Source organism: Aspergillus japonicus (genome assembly GCF_003184785.1).
Source record: "Aspergillus japonicus CBS 114.51 unplaced genomic scaffold BO86scaffold_44, whole genome shotgun sequence".
NCBI lineage: Eukaryota > Fungi > Ascomycota > Eurotiomycetes > Eurotiales > Aspergillaceae > Aspergillus > Aspergillus japonicus.
In genome coordinates, this window is record NW_020291681.1 from 143,550 (window position 1) to 162,119 (window position 18,570).

The 18,570-nt window shown below is 51.7% G+C and overlaps 8 protein-coding genes across 8 annotated transcripts; 5 read left to right on the forward strand and 3 right to left on the reverse strand.

Annotated features, from left to right (window-relative positions):
* Window positions 1-328: 328 nt before the first annotated feature.
* Window positions 329-3,592, forward strand: BO86DRAFT_449620 (uncharacterized protein). The gene is made up of 9 exons (XM_025676733.1): window positions 329-576; window positions 628-697; window positions 766-1,207; window positions 2,029-2,102; window positions 2,161-2,783; window positions 2,856-3,024; window positions 3,099-3,197; window positions 3,257-3,312; window positions 3,372-3,592. Exons 1-9 carry the CDS (start codon window positions 386-388, stop codon window positions 3,394-3,396), a joined length of 1,749 nt encoding a protein of 582 aa, XP_025525443.1. The 5' UTR covers window positions 329-385; the 3' UTR covers window positions 3,397-3,592.
* A 286-nt stretch (window positions 3,593-3,878) lies between these two features.
* BO86DRAFT_390936 (uncharacterized protein) lies at window positions 3,879-4,674 on the forward strand. The gene is made up of 4 exons (XM_025672493.1): window positions 3,879-4,038; window positions 4,094-4,152; window positions 4,218-4,364; window positions 4,521-4,674. Exons 1-4 carry the CDS (start codon window positions 3,989-3,991, stop codon window positions 4,613-4,615), a joined length of 351 nt encoding a protein of 116 aa, XP_025525444.1. The 5' UTR covers window positions 3,879-3,988; the 3' UTR covers window positions 4,616-4,674.
* Window positions 4,555-5,651, reverse strand: BO86DRAFT_390938 (mitochondrial 54S ribosomal protein uL16m). Its single transcript, XM_025672494.1, has 3 exons — window positions 5,510-5,651; window positions 4,940-5,404; window positions 4,555-4,865 (listed from the first exon to the last, which is right to left on the reverse strand). The coding sequence occupies exons 1-3, from the start codon at window positions 5,565-5,567 to the stop codon at window positions 4,693-4,695; spliced, it is 696 nt and encodes a 231-aa protein (XP_025525445.1). The 5' UTR covers window positions 5,568-5,651; the 3' UTR covers window positions 4,555-4,692.
* Window positions 5,652-5,820: 169 nt separating this feature from the next.
* Window positions 5,821-9,558, forward strand: BO86DRAFT_449623 (replication factor C subunit 1). Its single transcript, XM_025676734.1, has 5 exons — window positions 5,821-6,056; window positions 6,144-6,165; window positions 6,216-6,303; window positions 6,357-8,743; window positions 8,796-9,558. The coding sequence occupies exons 1-5, from the start codon at window positions 5,970-5,972 to the stop codon at window positions 9,401-9,403; spliced, it is 3,192 nt and encodes a 1,063-aa protein (XP_025525446.1). The 5' UTR covers window positions 5,821-5,969; the 3' UTR covers window positions 9,404-9,558.
* A 197-nt stretch (window positions 9,559-9,755) lies between these two features.
* On the forward strand, window positions 9,756-12,757 carry BO86DRAFT_449625 (Sin1 family protein; the record flags this gene model as incomplete). Its single annotated transcript, XM_025676735.1, has 6 exons — window positions 9,756-10,107; window positions 10,194-10,673; window positions 10,735-12,383; window positions 12,414-12,445; window positions 12,479-12,637; window positions 12,668-12,757. The coding sequence occupies exons 1-6, from the start codon at window positions 10,085-10,087 to the stop codon at window positions 12,755-12,757; spliced, it is 2,433 nt and encodes an 810-aa protein (XP_025525447.1). The 5' UTR covers window positions 9,756-10,084.
* Window positions 12,758-14,903: 2,146 nt separating this feature from the next.
* Window positions 14,904-16,580, forward strand: pkaC (cAMP-dependent protein kinase catalytic subunit pkaC; the record flags this gene model as incomplete). Its single annotated transcript, XM_025673799.1, has 4 exons — window positions 14,904-15,752; window positions 15,820-16,073; window positions 16,124-16,498; window positions 16,553-16,580. 4 exons carry the CDS (start codon window positions 14,904-14,906, stop codon window positions 16,578-16,580), a joined length of 1,506 nt encoding a protein of 501 aa, XP_025525448.1.
* A 257-nt stretch (window positions 16,581-16,837) lies between these two features.
* On the reverse strand, window positions 16,838-17,665 carry BO86DRAFT_150098 (uncharacterized protein). Its single transcript, XM_025666300.1, has one exon. It carries the CDS (start codon window positions 17,538-17,540, stop codon window positions 17,022-17,024), a length of 519 nt encoding a protein of 172 aa, XP_025525449.1. The 5' UTR covers window positions 17,541-17,665; the 3' UTR covers window positions 16,838-17,021.
* On the reverse strand, window positions 17,378-18,437 carry tim13 (protein translocase subunit TIM13). The gene is made up of 2 exons (XM_025676736.1): window positions 18,106-18,437; window positions 17,378-17,989 (listed from the first exon to the last, which is right to left on the reverse strand). The coding sequence occupies exons 1-2, from the start codon at window positions 18,232-18,234 to the stop codon at window positions 17,792-17,794; spliced, it is 327 nt and encodes a 108-aa protein (XP_025525450.1). The 5' UTR covers window positions 18,235-18,437; the 3' UTR covers window positions 17,378-17,791.
* Window positions 18,438-18,570: the final 133 nt, after the last annotated feature.

Below are 18,570 nucleotides of genomic sequence, written 5' to 3' on the forward strand. Positions count from 1 at the left end.
CCCATAATTGGAAAAATGCTTCAAGAGACAGTTTTGGGATGAAATGAGCCCTTGATCGTGCAGGCCAGCTATAGATGGGATGAAATGGCCGAGCGCATCGACGTAGACCGCCTTCGTGACCGCAAGAGGCGGCAGAATGTCCCCAACCTCGGAGAAGGAAATCTAGTGGAGAAACCTTGAACAGCACCGAAAAGTCCGATGGCAAAACTGTTTATGAAGGGCGGTGGCAGAAAACTGCCCACTGACAACAATGATTATCACCACATGATCAGACCACCCTTATCGGACATTCTTGAGTCACGTGTGACAACGACATTATTGAGTCTGGAGTTGATGCTGCAGTGGGTAAATTTACATTCGTCCCCGCAGCACATAACTTTTAAACATGATCTCCCCTTCAATATCCTCATGGGGCCGGCTCCCATCGCCGGGATTGAGTCTTCGTCTCTCTGCCCAGATCAATTCGAGATGGATGGATCCAGGAAGACGATTCTTCACTCGCAATTCAGTTCTACGACAAAATATTAATGCTCCTTTCAATACACCTCAATCGCAAAAGCGAAATGCGTCTACCATGTATGATGATACGGCGATGCTCTATTTGGTGCACTGCTTATAGATCACTAGGTATTATACGATGAGTATCATTCTCGGTACCGTCGCTTTGGCCTATGGCTCTGTTCCTCTATATAAAATGGTGTGTTCAACTTCGTGAAAATGTACTTCATCTGTATCATATATTTACTTCTACCGCTCGTCGCATAGATCTGTCAACAAACTGGTTGGAACGGTCAACCATCTACTACGCATCGCGGAGGCGACAATGATACCGCATCTCGTGTCAAACCCGTGACAGACGCCCGTCGGCTCAGAATCACCTTCAATGGATCAGTGTCGGATGTTTTGCCGTGGAAATTCACTCCGCAACAACGCGAAGTCCGTGTGCTTCCGGGAGAAACAGCGCTTGCTTTCTTTACAGCTACGAATAAGGGCCCCACAGACATCATTGGTGTCGCGACATACAGTGTGACCCCTGGTCAGGTCGCACCCTATTTCAGCAAGATCCAATGTTTCTGCTTTGACGAGCAGAAGCTGAACGCCGGAGAATCGGTCGATATGCCGGTCTTCTTCTTCATCGACCCCGACTTCGTCACGGACCCAGCCATGAAAGGCATCGACACGATCACTTTGTCATACACCTTCTTCAGTAAGAGCAACGCCGAGCGCGCACTATCTGCACAGGTTGCTAACATCAAGCAGAGGCACGATATGATGACAACGGGGTTCTCACGCCCTTGCCCGCGTGATGATATTCGGATACCCTTGCTCACTTCGTTTTCTTGACACCAGCTCAGGCGCCTGTGTCGAAGAGGCTTTCATCAGAGGCTTTCCTCTGAAGACCTATAATCGAGTAGGTATCGACAGGGACACTCGCTTGTCAGCCTCTTTCATAAAGACCTCACATCTCCCTTCTCCGACAAATACTCTTGAAACCATCATAGCAGATAACCTTTGGCGTCTACTCGGATTTTGTACTATAGAGCATGTATATACCAAGAATTACCAGTAGGTGTACGATTTGGGTGGGAATCTTCCCTTGTATATGGCCTACAGGCTCAGAATTTGAATCATTGCCGTTGTCAACGGCATTCCCAGTGCTTACTCAATTCTATCTGGTGACATCAGGAAAGCCAGGAGGAACCTCGAGTAAAGCAGTCTACACCACAAGTCTCATCTCAAGTGGACCTTGAATGGAAAGCTGCATACCTTACTACTTAGTACATTATTCAGTGCCTGAGGCATAACCGTGGAGTGCGGAATAGTCGGGTATTGCTCTCATTGGTCAACACATGCATAGTCAGCCGTAGTGCACGGACTCGGGAGCATCAATTAAGCTCGCGTCACGGGCGACGCGTCGGCGTCCATTAGCTTCCAGGACGGGAACTGTATGGCGGCAACAAAATAGCCCAGCGGTCTCATTCATACCCTTTGAAGCTCAGAACCAACCACTCAAAATGGCGTTGCTAGTTGATAAGCACCGACCTCGCTCGCTGGACTCTCTGACATACCACCCAGAGCTTTCCTCACGACTAAAGTCCCTGGTAAGGCACACCCGAGAACCTTGAATAGCAAAAGATATTAATCATTGAACATGTTTAGGCACAAAGCGGCGACTTCCCACATCTATTGATCTACGGACCATCAGGCGCAGGCAAGAAAACACGCACGATCGCAACCCTGAAGGAACTGTACGGTCCGGGCGTGGAGAAGATCAAGATCGACGCCCGAGTTTTTCAGACGACGAGCAACCGGAAGCTGGAGTTCAACATTGTCTCCTCCGTCTACCACTTGGAGATCACACCGTCGGATGTGGGCAACTATGACCGCGTCGTCGTCCAGGAGCTGCTCAAGGAGATCGCGCAGACGCAGCAGGTCGATCTCTCGGCGAAACAGCGGTTCAAGGTGGTGGTGATCAACGAGGCGGACCACTTGACGCGCGATGCGCAGGCGGCGCTCAGACGGACCATGGAGAAATACAGCCCCAACCTGAGACTCATCCTCCTGGCCAACAGCACCTCGAATATCATTGCACCGATCCGGTCTCGCACCCTGCTGGTCAGGGTCGCTGCGCCCACTGAAAAGGATATCTGCGCGGTGTTGAGGACGGCGGGCAAGAAGGAGGGGTGGCCAGAGGCGGATGGGCTGAATCAGAGGATAGCGAGGGAGAGTGGTCGGAACCTGCGCCGCGCGCTGCTTATGTTTGAGGCTATCTATGCTCAGAAGTAAGAGCTCCCCGCCCCCCACATTGCTTTTGTTCCTGAGACCTGTGGCTGACAATGTTTCGGGCATAACAGTGAGAAAGTCACCGACAACACGCCAATTCCACCTCCCGACTGGGAAGCACTGATTGCGCAAACTGCGGATGAGATTTTGGCGGAACGGTCACCGGCTCAATTGTTGCGAGTCCGCTCACGTCTGTACGATCTGCTGACGCATTGCATACCGGCTACTACCATCCTCAAGGTTTGTTTCCCCTCTCTCCGAACAGTCTTAGAGACACCCTTTGCGGGAGCCTTCAGGCTAACGGGGCATGGTAGACCTTGACCTTCCAGCTCGTCGGGAAAGTGGACGATGCTCTCAAGCCAGATGTCATCAAATGGTCGGCTTTCTACGAGCACAGAATTACCCAGGGTAGCGTAAGTTCTCGTCCCTAAGAATCCGCAATCGATCAACTACTGACCCTATCGCTCCGCAGAAATTGATCTTCCATCTCGAGGCATTTGTTGCCAAGTTTATGCGCATTTATGAGAGGTTTGTTTGACTCAGTAGACCAAGAATCTATTGGGTATCCTTGCTAACTCGATATGCAGTTACCTCATGGGCATGGAGTTTTAAAAGGGACCAGAGTAACAAACAATGAATGAGTAATGAATTAATTGTACTATAACGGGCCATCTTTTCTTCCCTAAACCAGGCGTTCTGTGATGAAGTAAAAGACTTTGTGTTCGTGATTGCGAATAGCGGAGGTGTTTTTTTACTATTTCATTATCCTGTACAGGATGTAATGTAAATCAAGCTTCATGCTCGCCAGGTGGATGGGGTCTTGGGAAGGGAAGAGCTAGAAAAGATGGGAAATGAACATGGGGATGATGCTGCATTGAGTGAGATAACCAATTTCGCACAAACAGCTTGCTGCGGAGTAAGATTGTCTAAAAGCTGCAGCATTATCCATGACTGACATAGGGGCCCTGAATGGGAGTTGGTAGCCACTGGCAGTCCATCGACTGCTGATCTTGGTTGACTGGGTCGATTCACTTGACTACGTCATAGCTCGTATACATATTCGACCACCACCTCGCAGGCCATTCCCCCCATTTCTCCAATTCCTTTCAACTTCGAAAATCACAGTTAAGGATAGTGTCATCGTCTGTCTATCAATCCCACGAGTCAAGCTTTTACTTTATTGGACTTCCGCGATAACTACATCATGTCGAACCCTAACCTCATGGATATCGAGCCCGGTGGTGAAAACACCCAGTATGTTGCGCTGGAGGTTTCGCTATGAGGGAAAATGTGCTGATCCAGATTCTAGGTATGAATCAATTCGCTATTTCACAGAGACTCCGCCGAAGCAGACCGGTCAACTAGGTGGTAAGTTGTTCCTTTCACTCAGAACATGATTACAAGAGCCATGGCTCATTGGACGGACGGGCTAGCCCACTGCGAGCACACAAGAAGTGAATACAACCCGATCCTCGGAGATGACGATGACGAAGTCAATGAAAAGAATGGGGACACGCCACTGGCACTGCAGCTCGAGAAGGGAGAGGCTACGTCTGGTCTCTCGGGAGTCGTGGATAAAGGTACAGTTTCACAATCTTTTCCCCCCGGGGTTTCCTTTTTCCCTTTCCCCTTTCAATCTGATATAAACTCCGCATATGAGAAAGACATCGACACCTTTGCGAGATCAATCGCACTAAAACAGAATGTGAATGGCTGATGGTAATGTACAACAAAAGATTCAAAGCCCGAAACCCCAGAGGAGGCTGCAGCGCTGGCGGCAAGGCTCAGGAGAGAACAGGGATATGGGCCTGGCTCAGGTGTCGGGGCTTAGGTGCCACGAGATAATTGTAAATAAAACATGGGTAATGAACAGATTCTCCAAGAATTCGAAACGGGCGTTGGGTCTATTTATTGAGAGGCGGACGGGCTGGAGGAGGTCGACTGTGGGGGCGTAGGGAGATTCTCCATCCCAAGGGCTGGGCTTCTGCGGGCACGCTTGAGGCTCTCCAGGGTCACTCCGTTGCCAAGTTTCGTCAGTCCGACCACCGGGGGCTCGCCCTTCTTCACAAACTCCCAGAGTCCTGTGTACAGTAAATGTATCAGTGTCGTGGGCCATCAATGGCGATGTTTCTAGATGCCATGAGGGGAGACCTACCGGGCAGCTTGTGACCGGCCAGACGGAAAGCTTCTCTGGCAACCTTCTCGTGCAGGTCGCCCTTCAGCTCAAAGACGATTCTGCTCACAGCGACCTTCGCCGTCCAGTAGTCGAACTTTCCCTTACCCTTACCCATACGCTGCTCGTTACCCTTGGTGTAAACACCGATGTTCGCGCTGACTCGCTTGTATAGCGTATAGTTCATACCCCTCAGGCGTCTCTTGATGGTTTCTTCGGCGATCTTGAGAGAATGGGCGGGCAACCGACGATCGTGATCCTTCATCCGCAAGCCGTAGTCACCCCAGACGACAGTCGTACCGCGCGAGGAACCACCGGTCGGGACATGCGGGCGACCCTTCGGAGACTTCGACACCTCGGCGTACTTGGGAGTGAGCCAATCCAGGGCCGGTGTGGTCGTGGAGAAGCATCGCGAAAGGGGAAGCGCTGTGCAAGGTGTCGTGAAGCCTAGCGTATCGCATCGCTGTCAGTTTTCCTTCCGTGAGAGGAATCTGAAGGAGGTTCATGGCCAAACAGAAAAGGAAAAATCTGGAAGGCAGCGCAGATTCTTACATGAAGGCCGGAACAGGGCCATTTGAGACCCGGAGAACATCTTGAACTGGGGACCCATTGTGAATTGGAATGCAGCAAATGGCCCTCTCAATTACCGGATCTCAGCAATATTCAATGGGTTCCCGGCAGACTTTCAGGTTATTGGCGTATCTGCAGGCCCGGGCCCGAATTCCCCCATTTCCCGAAAGGGAAGAAAGTGCTGCGCACGTGCCACACGCGCCTCTCGGCCTTAGGTAAGCCAATTAAGTCACGTCGGCGTAGCTGCAGGCAGGCGCGCGTCCGTGTCTGCCGGAATTGTATGTAGCTTCCAGCGATAAGTGGTGAAGGCTTTCCACCTGCTGGACTTTGTTGTTGTTGTTGTTGTTGTTGCCTGGAGCGTAGGTCCTCTCTGACTCTTGACATTTGTCCCAGAGAGCGCTACCTTACACGGTTGTGCACGCTCCAACAACTATCCACCACCATGCCTTCTGATATCCGGAGCTTCTTTGGCGCGAAGTCGAGCCAAGGTTCAAACGCATCTCCCGCGAAGCCGGCTGCAAAGAAAGAGGTACGTCGATGATTGAGCTCGCACTTCAGTATACCTTTCCACATTTGACATTCCATCAACTCTGTGCTGACTTCAATTCGTCGCTAGGAGCCTGCTACTCGGAAGAAGCGTGAGAATCATGCCAACCGTCCCGATCGTGCCTTGCTAACCTGGCTGTAGGCACTCGGAAGGTTGTTGATGACAGCGACGATGAAGAAGTGACTGAGGTGAAGCCTTCAACCCCAAAGGCGAAAATAACAAGCAAGCCGTACGTTCCCCTTCACCTCTCTGAGCAGGACTTTCTCAATTGACCGCTTCAAGGAAACCTGAAGAATCAAAGGGAGAACCGACCTCTACCTCGGACTATTTTGCCTCGAGCAAGAAGCGAGGAAGACCAGCGAAGAGCAACAATGCGACCACAACTAAGCCTTCGCAGCCAGCGCCAGCCGAGACTGTGACTGAATCTCCGAAGCCTAAGACGCGTGCAGATACGCAGACTACCCCTAAGAGAGCCACTCGTGGATCTACTAGAAAGACGACAACGATAGTAGACGATGATGAGGGGCTAGGTGGTGATGACGTCTTTGCGACCGAATACAAGAAGAGAGGCAAGGGCGATGACGATTATGTTGAGGAGGATGACCAGGATGGCAGCGACGACGATTTTGAAGAGCTTGCTGTGAAGCCTGCCAGCCCGGTAAAACGAGCCGGACGAAGCAAACAACCACTCGTTGCAGAGTCGGACGATGATGTGGTAATGGAAGATTTGCCTAAGCGCCCCTCTCGCGCAGCGCAACCAGTAACCTCCCGCCCAGCTCGCAAACGGAAGTCGGGAGCATTGGACAAGGAGGAAGACTCTGAATTCGAGGCCAGTCCTAAGAAGAGTGCAGTGAAAGCGAAAGCGACGTCGCATGCCGCCAAAAAGCCCCGAGCCTCTCCGACAAAAACCGATCGACCCGAGAGCAAGGAAATTCAGGATATCTTTGACAGCATCCCAACCGTCAAGGCTCCTTCCCCTCCGCCACAGTCGGGAGAAAAAACGAAATTCAATTTCGCCGCTCAAGCACAACGTTCAAGATCTCCTGTGGGCGGAAGCGTGGAGCTACCAACAGGAGCAGAGAACTGTCTCGCTGGACTGTCGTTTGTCTTTACCGGGCTTCTGGACACTTTGGGTCGCGAGGAGGGTCAAACCTTGGTGAAGAAGTACGGCGGCAAGGTTACCGGTGCCCCCAGTTCGAAAACGAGCTACGTTGTTTTAGGAGCGGATGCTGGACCCAAGAAGCTCCAGACAATCCGACAACACAAGATCAAGACAATCAACGAAGAAGGACTTTTCGAGCTCATTCGACGACTTCCAGCAAATGGAGGGGACGGAAAGGCTGGGGAAAAATACGAAGCGAAGAAGAAAGCAGACGAGGCCAAAGTCAAGGCAATGGCAGCAGAAATTGATAAGGAAGAGAAGCGCAAGGAGATGGCCGCTCGCGCCTCGAATACTGCTCCGCCTTCAGCATCTCAAGCGTCCGCAGCTTCCCAACCCTCTCAAGTTGCAGATGAACTGTGGACGACCAAATACGCGCCAACATCTATAAGCATGATCTGTGGCAACAAGACCCTCGTCGAGCGACTCCAGAATTGGCTACGAGACTGGCACAAGAACGCGAAATACAACTTCAAGAGACCTGGAAAAGACGGAAGCGGCCTCTACCGAGCTGTAATCATCCATGGGCCTCCTGGTATTGGAAAAACTACAGCGGCTCATCTGGTTGCGAAGCTGGAAAATTACGATGTCGTTGAGACCAACGCGAGTGACACGAGGAGCAAGAAACTCGTCGAGAACGGCCTTGTTGGTGTGTTAGACACAACCTCTTTGCAGGGATACTTCGCAGGAGAGGGCAAGAAGGTGAACAGTGATAAAAAGAAGCTGGTCCTGATCATGGACGAAGTTGATGGCATGTCTGCCGGAGATAGAGGTGGCGTCGGAGCTCTGGTGGCTGTCGCGAAGAAAACCCATATCCCCCTCATTCTCATCTCTAATGAGTGGAAAATTCCAAAGTTGAAGCCCTTCGAAGGCACTGTCTTCGAACTTGCTTTCCGACGCCCAAGTGCAGATCAAATGAGAGCCCGACTTTCAACTATCTGTTACCGCGAAGGCCTGAAGATACCAGCTCCGGTAATGGACGGTCTGATTGAAGGAACCCATTCTGATATTCGCCAAATCATCAATATGCTCTCGACTGTGAAACTCGACCAGCAGCATTTGAATTATGAAAAGGGACGGGAGATGTCGAAAGCCTGGGAAAAGCATATCATTCTTAAACCATGGGATATCGTGAACAAGATCCTCGGACCCCAAATGTTCGCACACACATCGAAAAGCACTCTTAACGACAAAATCGAGCTTTACTTCAATGACCACGAATTTAGCTATTTGATGGTCCAGGAGAATTATCTCAAGACAAGGCAGACATTGGCCTCTGGGTACCAAGGTCGAGAGCAGAGGTTGAAGCAACTCGAATTGATCGACAACGCAGCCTCTAGTATCAGCGACGGCGACCTTGTGGATCGCATGATTCATGGGACTCAGCAGCAGTGGAGCTTAATGCCTACTCATGCTGCTTTTAGTTTTGTTCGACCTGCCAGCTTCGTGTATGGAGCCATGGGAGAACGTCCTACATTTGCTGGGTGGTTGGGGCAAAACAGCAAGCAAGGTAAGTTTGTTCTTTAACACCCCCTGAAAGCAAGTCTAATACAGGTATGCAGGAAAATTGTGGCGTTATGTCAAGGAAATTCAAGGCCATATGCGCCTACGTGCATCCGGTGACCGAGATGAGATTCGGCAACAGTACATGCCCCTGCTCTGGGATCGCTTGGTCCGCAGATTGAAGGATGAAGGTAAAGACGCCGTTGAGGAAGTCATCGACTTCATGGATAGCTATTTCCTTACCAGGGAAGACTGGGATGCCCTCGTAGAGCTGGGCCTGGGTCCGATGGATGCAGAGTATGCGAAGCTGGAAACGCAGACGAAGGCCTCATTCACGCGGGTCTATAATCAACGCTCGCACCCCCTTCCGTTCATCAAGGCGAGCAGTGTGACGGCTCCCAAGAAGGTGGCAAAGGAGAAGCCCGATATTGAAGACGCTGTGGAGGAATCGGATGAAGAGGAGGTTGTTGAAGAGTCAAAGGACGATGAAGCTGAGGAGCTTGACCTGAAGAAAGACAAATACGTCCGCGTGCCCAAGAAGTCAGCTGCCAAGGGTGGTGCCAGCAAAGGGAAGAAGACAAAGAAGACAGCGGACGAAGATGATGTCGATGACGAGGAGAAGCCGAAAAAGGCTCGAGGTCGGAAGCCTAAGGCGAAGTCTGGGTGATGTTGACATGAGCTGAATTCTTTTATGTATGATACTCTGAGCGAGCCCTTGATGTGTGGCAGGCCTGGCTTTCGGAATAAGTAAGGTGGAAGGTGAATGAATTACGTCACCATCCTGCTGTTATCTGACGATCTGTGATTTATCCGATAACTTTCACTGCAGTAGTTACTGAGATGAGATGGTGTCTATGATGTGCGATGTTACTATTGTGATGTACTGTATACTCCTAGATTGACGCGACTTTCCCTGGACGCTAAGCCTCTTTTGGTCTAACAATGGCGGCGGTGCGGAGATGCGACCACTGCACGGGATCTCCCCCTCCCCTCCCGTGTAACTACGCTCGGGTGAGATTGATTGCTTGATTGCCTCCTCCACAAACCATAAACCCACCGTGCGGTCTCACTCACTGCCTTGGTTACTTATCTCTCGTTACCCACCTTTCCTGCAGCTCTCCAGGCTGGTCCTGGTTGCAACTGACTGACACACTCTTTTCTTGACCGCCAACCTATTGCTCCTTGACTCTGGCGCATCTATCCACTTCCCTTTGTTACGCCGTTCTAGGACCATGTCCACTCGATCACCGATAGCGATTGCGCATCGTCCGACGTAAATGGTGGCCACTTTTGGCTGCAACCTACCTTTTCGAGCTCCCATACTATCCGCGTTTGCGCTCTCTGGAAAATGTCGCTCCTTCACAATGAAGAGTATGTTACAGGATTGCGAACTGCGCATTGCCTATGTTACGCGGTGGTGGTTCGTGTGTTCTTCTAGGGACTGATGGGGGTTCTAGTTTCACGATATGGCAACTGCGCACTTCTTACCTCTCGACCATCAAAGATGGCATCGGTGACCGCCTCATCAATGTAAACAATACCGTGCTCAATACTCCCGGTTTCCGTGCTGCGGGCTGGTCTTCCGCCTCCGCCAACCCCAACACCCAGACAGGCGCCGCTTCAATCAAGCGGACATACTCGCCTCCCATACCCCTTACCACAGCTGTCGCCTCGGAATATTATCAACTCGGTATCGCTAGAGATGCCAATGAGTCGGCGGCGCGGCTTGGGGCGGGGGAAGATGGCGACGACGACGAAGGCGGGATGGTGACAGGAAAGAGCAACATGGAGATTATCGGACGGCGGAATCTCAGAGGGAAACGCACGCACCGGCGGGATCGCCAGCAGAATGATCAACAGAAGCATCGGGAGGCCGAGGAAGACGATAGCAGTGATTTGAGTGACGAGAGCGACGATGATGGGGATAGCGCTCCAAGGTTGGTGATTCGCTATTCCTCGAAATAATCAGGGAGACAGCTAAATGCTCACTTACTGCAGCGGTGCCAGCCAGATGAAGTTTCCAAAATTGCCCATCCGAACAAGAGCCGGATCGTCTCCGATACGTTCAACCGATCGCCAGGAGGGCCCTCAGGTCATGGTCACCTCTCCATCGCATCCAGCTATGGGTACCCATTACCGCACGGGTTCGTTGGGAACCGCTGTTAGCAGCGTCAACGAGCGACCGCGCCGCGATACAACTACGACGGCTAGCAGTGACCTTTCTTCCGACAACGATCTCAGCTCATCGCTTTTCAAGAGGAGACAGATCCAATTCTCCGGACAAGATCAGGTCATTGAACTCAGGAGGCACCGACACGGGGCAGGTAACAGAGACCTCGAAGAGCTGGATGAGCAGGCAGAGGACTCCGGTGCAGAGTCGGTGGGTTCGGCTCTTTCATCGGAATTTGACGCCACCGCGGGGTCGACATCCCTCTTGGAAAATGTTGGTATTACTGGTAGCCTGGATTCCTCCTCGCCAATCGCGTTGATGCACAAATTGCAGAATGGGGCCGGATCACAAACCGCATCGCCACGAAAGTCCCGGACTCCCGCGCCAGAGTTGCAAGACCTCCCACCGCCGCGTCCGATCAGCACGATTCAACCGGTAAGTCTACTATCGAAGGCCCTCAATGCGCGTAAGCAAGCGCCTACGAACCCGGTCGAGAAATTCGCCGTACTGTCCGGCAAAGGTCTGACCGATGTGCTCAATATCAAATTGTACTTGCCATTCTCTATTGATCCGGATGAGCCATTGGATCTGCCAATTGCCCGGGAGTCGAAGCTAGCGGAGCAGCCAGCCCCGGTGACAGTTGTCGAAGCCATTGGGTTGGCCCTCTGGCGATACACAGAGGATGGTCGCGAACCGGCTATCGATCGGAACAAGCTCACTGTGAACATGTGGACTCTACGGATGGTGGAGGACGGTGAAGTCGAGTATGATTTTCCCGCACTCAGCCGCACATCCCCAATCGCCGACTTTACCTCGAACAACAACCGGGCAGCTGGCCGCCGTACTCGGGGCAAACAGTACGACGAATTCGCTCTTGTGGAAGCGTCCAGTGCCGAATTCGAAGAGAATGAGCGTCTCTTTCCCATGTTCAGTTTGGCACCATCTTCGGAGGATAATAGTGCCGAGGTTGCTGCAAGTGCACCTGCTCCAACAAGCCAGCCTGTGCCACAGGCCAAGGCGCCTCGTCCGAACCCTATTCTGGGGCAGCCCTTCTCCTCGGCCCTGAACGACAATACTTTGACACCTGCCGATCGGCCAGCTGTGCCTACGTCTCATGCTACCCCTCGCCTAGGGGTTTCCAAAACGTTAAAGATCCGATACACCAATGTAGAGGCCTCGACACAGGTGATGACACTCAATACCTCGACCGACAGCTACATTGCCGAGATTCTTGACTCCGTGTGCAAACGCTGGGGCCTTGACAAGGGTAACTACTTGCTGAAGGTGATGGGATCCAGTACCATTGCACCTTTGGACCGAACAGTGGAAGCTCTGGGCAACCTCACCGACCTAGATCTCGTGCGCCGGCGATTTGGGCCTCAAATGACTGGCTCCCCGGGCAGCTCATCACCCAATGCGCCCCTTCTCATCGACAGCAACACCGCTCCGGCCAAGAAAGGAAAGAAGAGCGGCCAACGTATGCTTCACCCTCTCACACAGAAACAAGACCTTACTGGAGGCTACTATCGACGATACTACGTGTGGCGCAAACAGTCTATGTCGTTCACGCAGTCCAACCATCGAGTTCTGACGTTCGACAATGATTACATGCATATCATGCCGGCGGATACAGGTAAGACGGTGTCCGACACGAAGACGCGGTCGATCAGCTTCAACGACGTAGTGGGATGCAAAGTGAGTCGACGACACCCTAAGAACTTTCGGGTGGTGGTTCTGCGCGGCAACGATGCCAACGAGCAGAAACGGTATGACTTCGAGGCACGCAATGCTCTCGAGGCAGTGGAAATCGTGGATGAGATCAAGAAAAATATGGTCCATTATCGCATTTAGGCTTGCGGCCTTGTCTAGCCCGTTGTATTTCTGTGACGCGGCCAGGGTGATTCTGGGGGTTGAAACAGCATTTTGGAATGGAGTGCAGCAGGCGTTCATCTATTTTGTGGGAGGGGGGAGGAGGGTTGGTTCGCTATTCAATTCAGCCGTGATGGCATTCAAAGTACCGTACATATAAACATACGATGTCCGTTGAGTAATCAACGTAACCGATAGTTCGCCTTGCTTAAGGATTAAGGTTTCAGTCAGTGTAACACAAGACAAGCCGCATGCCACAGCATGGGCAGGAAAGCCATATGGCGAAAATTGGGGGAGAGAAGAGGACAGATGCAAGCGTCCATAGTCTGGCCGTGCTCACCCGAAACATAGACGGATAGGCGCAGGCTCAACCATTGCATTCGAAGCTTAAAAGGGTGGACGAGGCAGAGAAAAAAAACACCCCGAAAGCGGGGCGATCCACAACCAACTTAGCTAAGCTAGACTAGACTAGATTCGCACTAGACCACTTGGAGGTATATCCATCTAGGCGGGGCGGTCAGTGATGAAGTCACCGCCAGCCAGTTTGACTGACTCTCAAACTCTCAGTCACAGTGCATCCAACAGTGTTCAACTGTAGGGAGTGCCACGTTGACTCCGGAACTGAGTGGACTCATTTACTCCCTCCCTTATCAACCCTTGTTTCACAACCGGATCAATGCAGCAAGAACTGCAGAGTGACATGCACGTCTTATCTCGTATGGACGTGGAAAAGAGAGTTTGAGACATCACGGAGGAACAGGGAACCAAGAGTAACCACTTAACTACACTGTTACATGATGTACTTTTTACTGAAGGCATCCTCGGTCTATAACGTCAGGACGGATTTAACCGTTGGCGGAATCGCGCTCTCGGTTGGTCGATACTATGAGTATGAGTACTAATCGGAACAGCCGATCTGAGAACGGAGGGATGATGACCTCATTGCATCGGAGCTTGATGAAGATTGATTGAATGATGAGTATGACATCCCCCAGAGCTCCTGGTCCATGGTTCGTGGCGACTTTGATGGGTATGAGCCTCGGTGCGAAAAACAGGTCATGATGATCTAGTAGTTAGTCTATCTTCAAGGTAGTTATCCTTCCATCCTTCGAACTCATGGAAGGACGGACTGACCAGGTCTAGATGGTTGGGTAGTCGGTGTTTATTCGGGAGGGGTTGATTCATGAGAGAGAGAGAGACAATGCTTGTCATTCAGCTAGTCTATTGATGGCGATCAGACTGATGTACTACTATGTATGTAGTGTAGATAGTGGACAGTACCTGCACTGTACTGTAGTTATAGCGATGGTCTACTAAGATATAGCCAGGCCCCATTAACATTATCCCTGATCTAACTGGAGCTAAGTACATCTAGCTGGTCGTCAAGCGCTATGCCCATCCCAGCCAGCCTTGAGCTTGACGCAAATCCAACCCCGCTTCTTATTCTTCCTTTTGCTCTTGAGACGTTCACTTGCTGTTTTGGCTTCCCTTTTCCAACCCCCTCTTCTTTCCATTAAGTCCCTTTCTTCTGTCTGCTCTTCTCCTACCTTTTCTGCACTCCTCCTCGTTCTTCTCCGTACTGTCAAACAGCCCTATTCAGTACATTGCAAACAGTCCAGAGATCGATCAATTCTTCTTGTCGCCATCCTCCGACCCAATTGAGTTTCCGTTGACCGCCGTCTCAGTTCAGAGTTGAGACTTCTGCTTGGGTGGCTCCGCTGTATCCGCGCCCGAACCATCCATCCCAAAAGAAAAAGAGCTGCTTGAGACAAGAGAGGGAGAGAACTTTAAGTCAGAGGGGAAAAAAAAGGAAAAGGAAAAAAAAAGCTGGCTTCTTGTTGCCCAGGTCTCAATCAATCCGGGACCCCTCCTTTGCTGTTTCCCTCCCCCTCCAAATCCCTTTCTGCCCTCCCCGAAAAGTGCAGTTGCGCTGCTGCAAAAAGAGGGGCTGAGACTAACTACTCTTTCTCGTGTCGTGCACACAATTCCGTCCCCTCCCCTCAACCCTCCCCTTCCCCTCAACGTTATCCCGAAATCCTCCAACTTCTTATTTATTCCCACATAGACCTTCTCGTATGGTCTGTGTGTTCGTTTTGCATTTCAAACTCGTTTCAGATTTCTCTTCTCGATGCCTAGTTTAGGAGGACTGTTGAAGAAGCGGCGAACTAAGGATTCGCAGACCCTCTCTAAAGAGCTTGAAGCCGGTTCGGCCCAGACGCAGACGTCACCAAACGCTGCCGAAGACGACCACAACCACAACCACAACCACCACCACCACCACAACCCTCTTCACTATCTCACTCACCACCACCACAATAATCCCGACCAGCAGCACCAGCAAAATCAACAGCAGCACCAGCACCAGCACCAGCAACCTGCCTCCAATTCCGCCACCACCGCTGACCCCGCAAATCAGCCGCAAATTTCGGCCGCCAACCAGCTCAACCGCTCTTCCACAGCCGATCAATCCAACGAGGGTCAACCAGTCTCCATGCAATCTACCGTGTCGCAAGCGTCGCCTTCTCAACACACCGCCGGTGTTTCACAGTCCAATGTCAATGCCGCCAGCATACAGAACATAATTCACTCCTCCCAGCAGGGCTCAACGCACTCTGGCTCCGGCAGCCAGGCCCAGGGCCAATCAGCCAATCGCAACGATGCTCGTACCACCAAGGGAAAATACTCCCTAGATGACTTCATTCTGCAGCGCACATTGGGAACCGGCAGTTTTGGTCGTGTTCATCTCGTGCAGTCCAAGCACAACCATCGCTTCTATGCCATCAAGGTGTTGAAGAAGGCGCAGGTGGTCAAGATGAAGCAGATCGAGCACACCAACGACGAGCGTCGTATGCTGAATCGGGTCAGGCATCCGTTCCTGATCACTCTCTGGGGTACCTGGCAAGATTCGCGCAACCTGTACATGGTCATGGACTTTGTAGAAGGTGGTGAACTTTTCAGTCTGCTGCGCAAGTCCCAGGTACGTGGTCGCACAATGCTCCGTGGTATCGGAGTCCCTTCACCGAGCCTGTGCTAATAAGCTTCAGCGGTTCCCCAATCCTGTCGCGAAGTTCTACGCCGCTGAGGTGACCCTTGCCTTGGAGTACCTCCACTCTCAGCAGATCATCTACCGAGATCTCAAGCCCGAGAACTTGCTTCTGGATCGGCACGGACACTTGAAGATCACCGATTTTGGTTTCGCGAAGGAGGTCCCTGACATCACATGGACCCTCTGTGGAACCCCCGATTACCTGGCGCCAGAAGTCGTGTCTTCCAAGGGTTACAACAAATCCGTGGATTGGTAAGGAGCTATCCGCTGGCGGTCCTGCAGCACTGCTAACTTTAGTAAAGGTGGTCATTGGGAATCTTAATCTTCGAGATGCTCTGCGGTTTCACACCTTTCTGGGACAGCGGCTCTCCGGTGAAGATCTATGAGAACATTCTGCGAGGCAGAGTCAAGTACCCGCCTTACCTGCATCCCGATGCCGTCGACTTGCTATCGCAGCTCATCACAGCGGACCTCACCAAGCGTCTGGGTAACCTTCATGGAGGCTCTGAGGATGTGAAGAACCACCCCTGGTTCGCCGAGGTCACCTGGGACCGCCTGGCCCGGAAGGACATTGATGCTCCTTATGTGCCGCCCATTCGGGGCGGGCAAGGTGACGCCAGCCAGTACGACCGGTATCCCGAGGAGACGGAACAATACGGCATGGCTGGAGAAGACCCGTATGTATTCCCTATCCATTGCCTTTCGCATTTAGCCTTGCTAACTTGCAAAAGTCACGGCCATCTGTTCCCCGACTTCTAGAGGTCGCCATGGTTCATGATGAGATGAAATCCCGCCTTTCCATGGATTTGTTCTTGCGGAATCGAGTCGATTGATGGTTCCCGGGGCGTTTAAGAGCGGGTATAATCGATTCTCCCCGGAGTTTCCTCCCGAGGCTACCTAAAATAGCCTTATCTTAAGTTATCATTTATCACTGTTGCTTCGATGAATTTTTCTCTGCGTCGGCTTGTCTTTTTCCATGATCGCTGGCCGAATCAAGCCTTGGCTGCTTCCAGACTTTAGAGCATATAACAATATGGTCTTATCCTGTTCACATATTTCTTGATCTCTCACTTGGGAATTGCGTCTGGCTCAACCCTTTCTCCGTTCTCGTCCCTCGATTCCTGCCTATCTTGATGGTGCATAGTTGCGGCTCGATCTCGACTCGCACGGTTTCTCGAACAAGAGAACAGTATCCTTTGCCTATGACTTGCTTACTTTCTGCTGCTGGTTGTTATCACGAAGGACGTGGATGGAGTTACTAACCGCGGTGGCGGTGCTGAATCTTGCGGGGGCGCCTGTCTGCTGTTCTATCACCCATGACCGCTCTTTGAATCGGTGTCTTGCTGTTCTTTTCTGTCTATGCTGTGCAAATATGGGGATATATTCGGGTTTTCTTGGATTTCGCTTTCCGTGTCGCGTGTGGAGGCTATTGTATAATGTACATACAATTGGGGATTTTCTAATAGCTATAAAAGTCGACCTTGCAGATACGTGGACAGCGCGGCTACCACTCGATAGGTGATGTTTAGAAAAGAGAAGAGAAGAGAAGAGAAGAGCTAGACATTGGAACGGCTGAAGAGACTCTTTTCTAATTCGAGCAATCGCCCGACCCCGTCGTGTCCAAAGAGCAAGTGTAAGCGCCCTCTTGAACGACCACCCGATAGTATACATGGAGAAACGAACCGGCACCATGCTTTGCGTCCTAGGTTGCTGCTTCATGACACGCGTGTCCACAAGCCCAGGTATTATAATTAATTCCCAGACCTGCTCCACGCTGGCACCACTACCACTACTCCCATGCTACAGGAGAGGTGCACATCAACGCCAATCCCAACCATCATTCATCTTCATCTTCTACCCAAATGGAGAGGTTGTCAAGATTTAGGAAATGGACTTCGACTCCGAAAACTATAGAATACAGAGGGAAAACGTTGTTTATATTTTGTTTCTGAAAGGGTCTGCTTCGCCGCTCACAGAGAAACACCGGACAGGTCGGCGCCGCCCAGGCTCTTGGATTCCTTGGAGACGCGGGCGATGTAGGCGCGGCTGGTGGCGTTCCAGAAGCCGATGTACTTCTCCATGCATTGCGACAGGCAGGTGGACTCCTTGGCCGAGAGGGAGGCGCCGGGCGTGGGGACGCAGGCGTCGAAGCAGTGCTCGTTGACCTTCTGTGGGAGTTGTTAGGTTTGCTTTCTTTTATGGATGAAGTTGAGGTAAGAGGGGCAAATGATATGGCTTCGATATGGGTGTCAAGCAGAGTGACGCCGGGGGGGGGGACACATACGCCGATCAAGCTCCGGGCATTGCTCATGGCGGCCTCTTCCTGGACCTGGCGGATGAGCGAGGCCTTGATCTCCTGGCTGGAGGAAGGAGAGGAGGCCTCGGCGGAGGAGGAGGAACCGAAGAGCGCCATTGTGTGAGTTTCTTGAGTTTGTGGAGGGAGTGAGAGAGAGAGGAAGGAGAAATGTGGTTTAATATACAAAGTTAATGAGTGAGGGAAATGGTTGTATCGGAGAACCGCCGCAGCTTCAAGATCTTGCGGCGGCGGCGGCGGCGGAGATCAGATTGTGGCTAGTGTTTGTTCAAAGCTGCGCCACAGCAATGAGCTAAACTTGCTGGACCGGCGATGTGGACACTTGGAGAGTTTCCCGCAGTGTTGTTTAGCTGAGTTATAGATCCCTCTCCTCATCCAACCAACCACCTCTCACACACCACCTGTCATTCTCTCTCTCTCTCCCTCTCTCTCTCT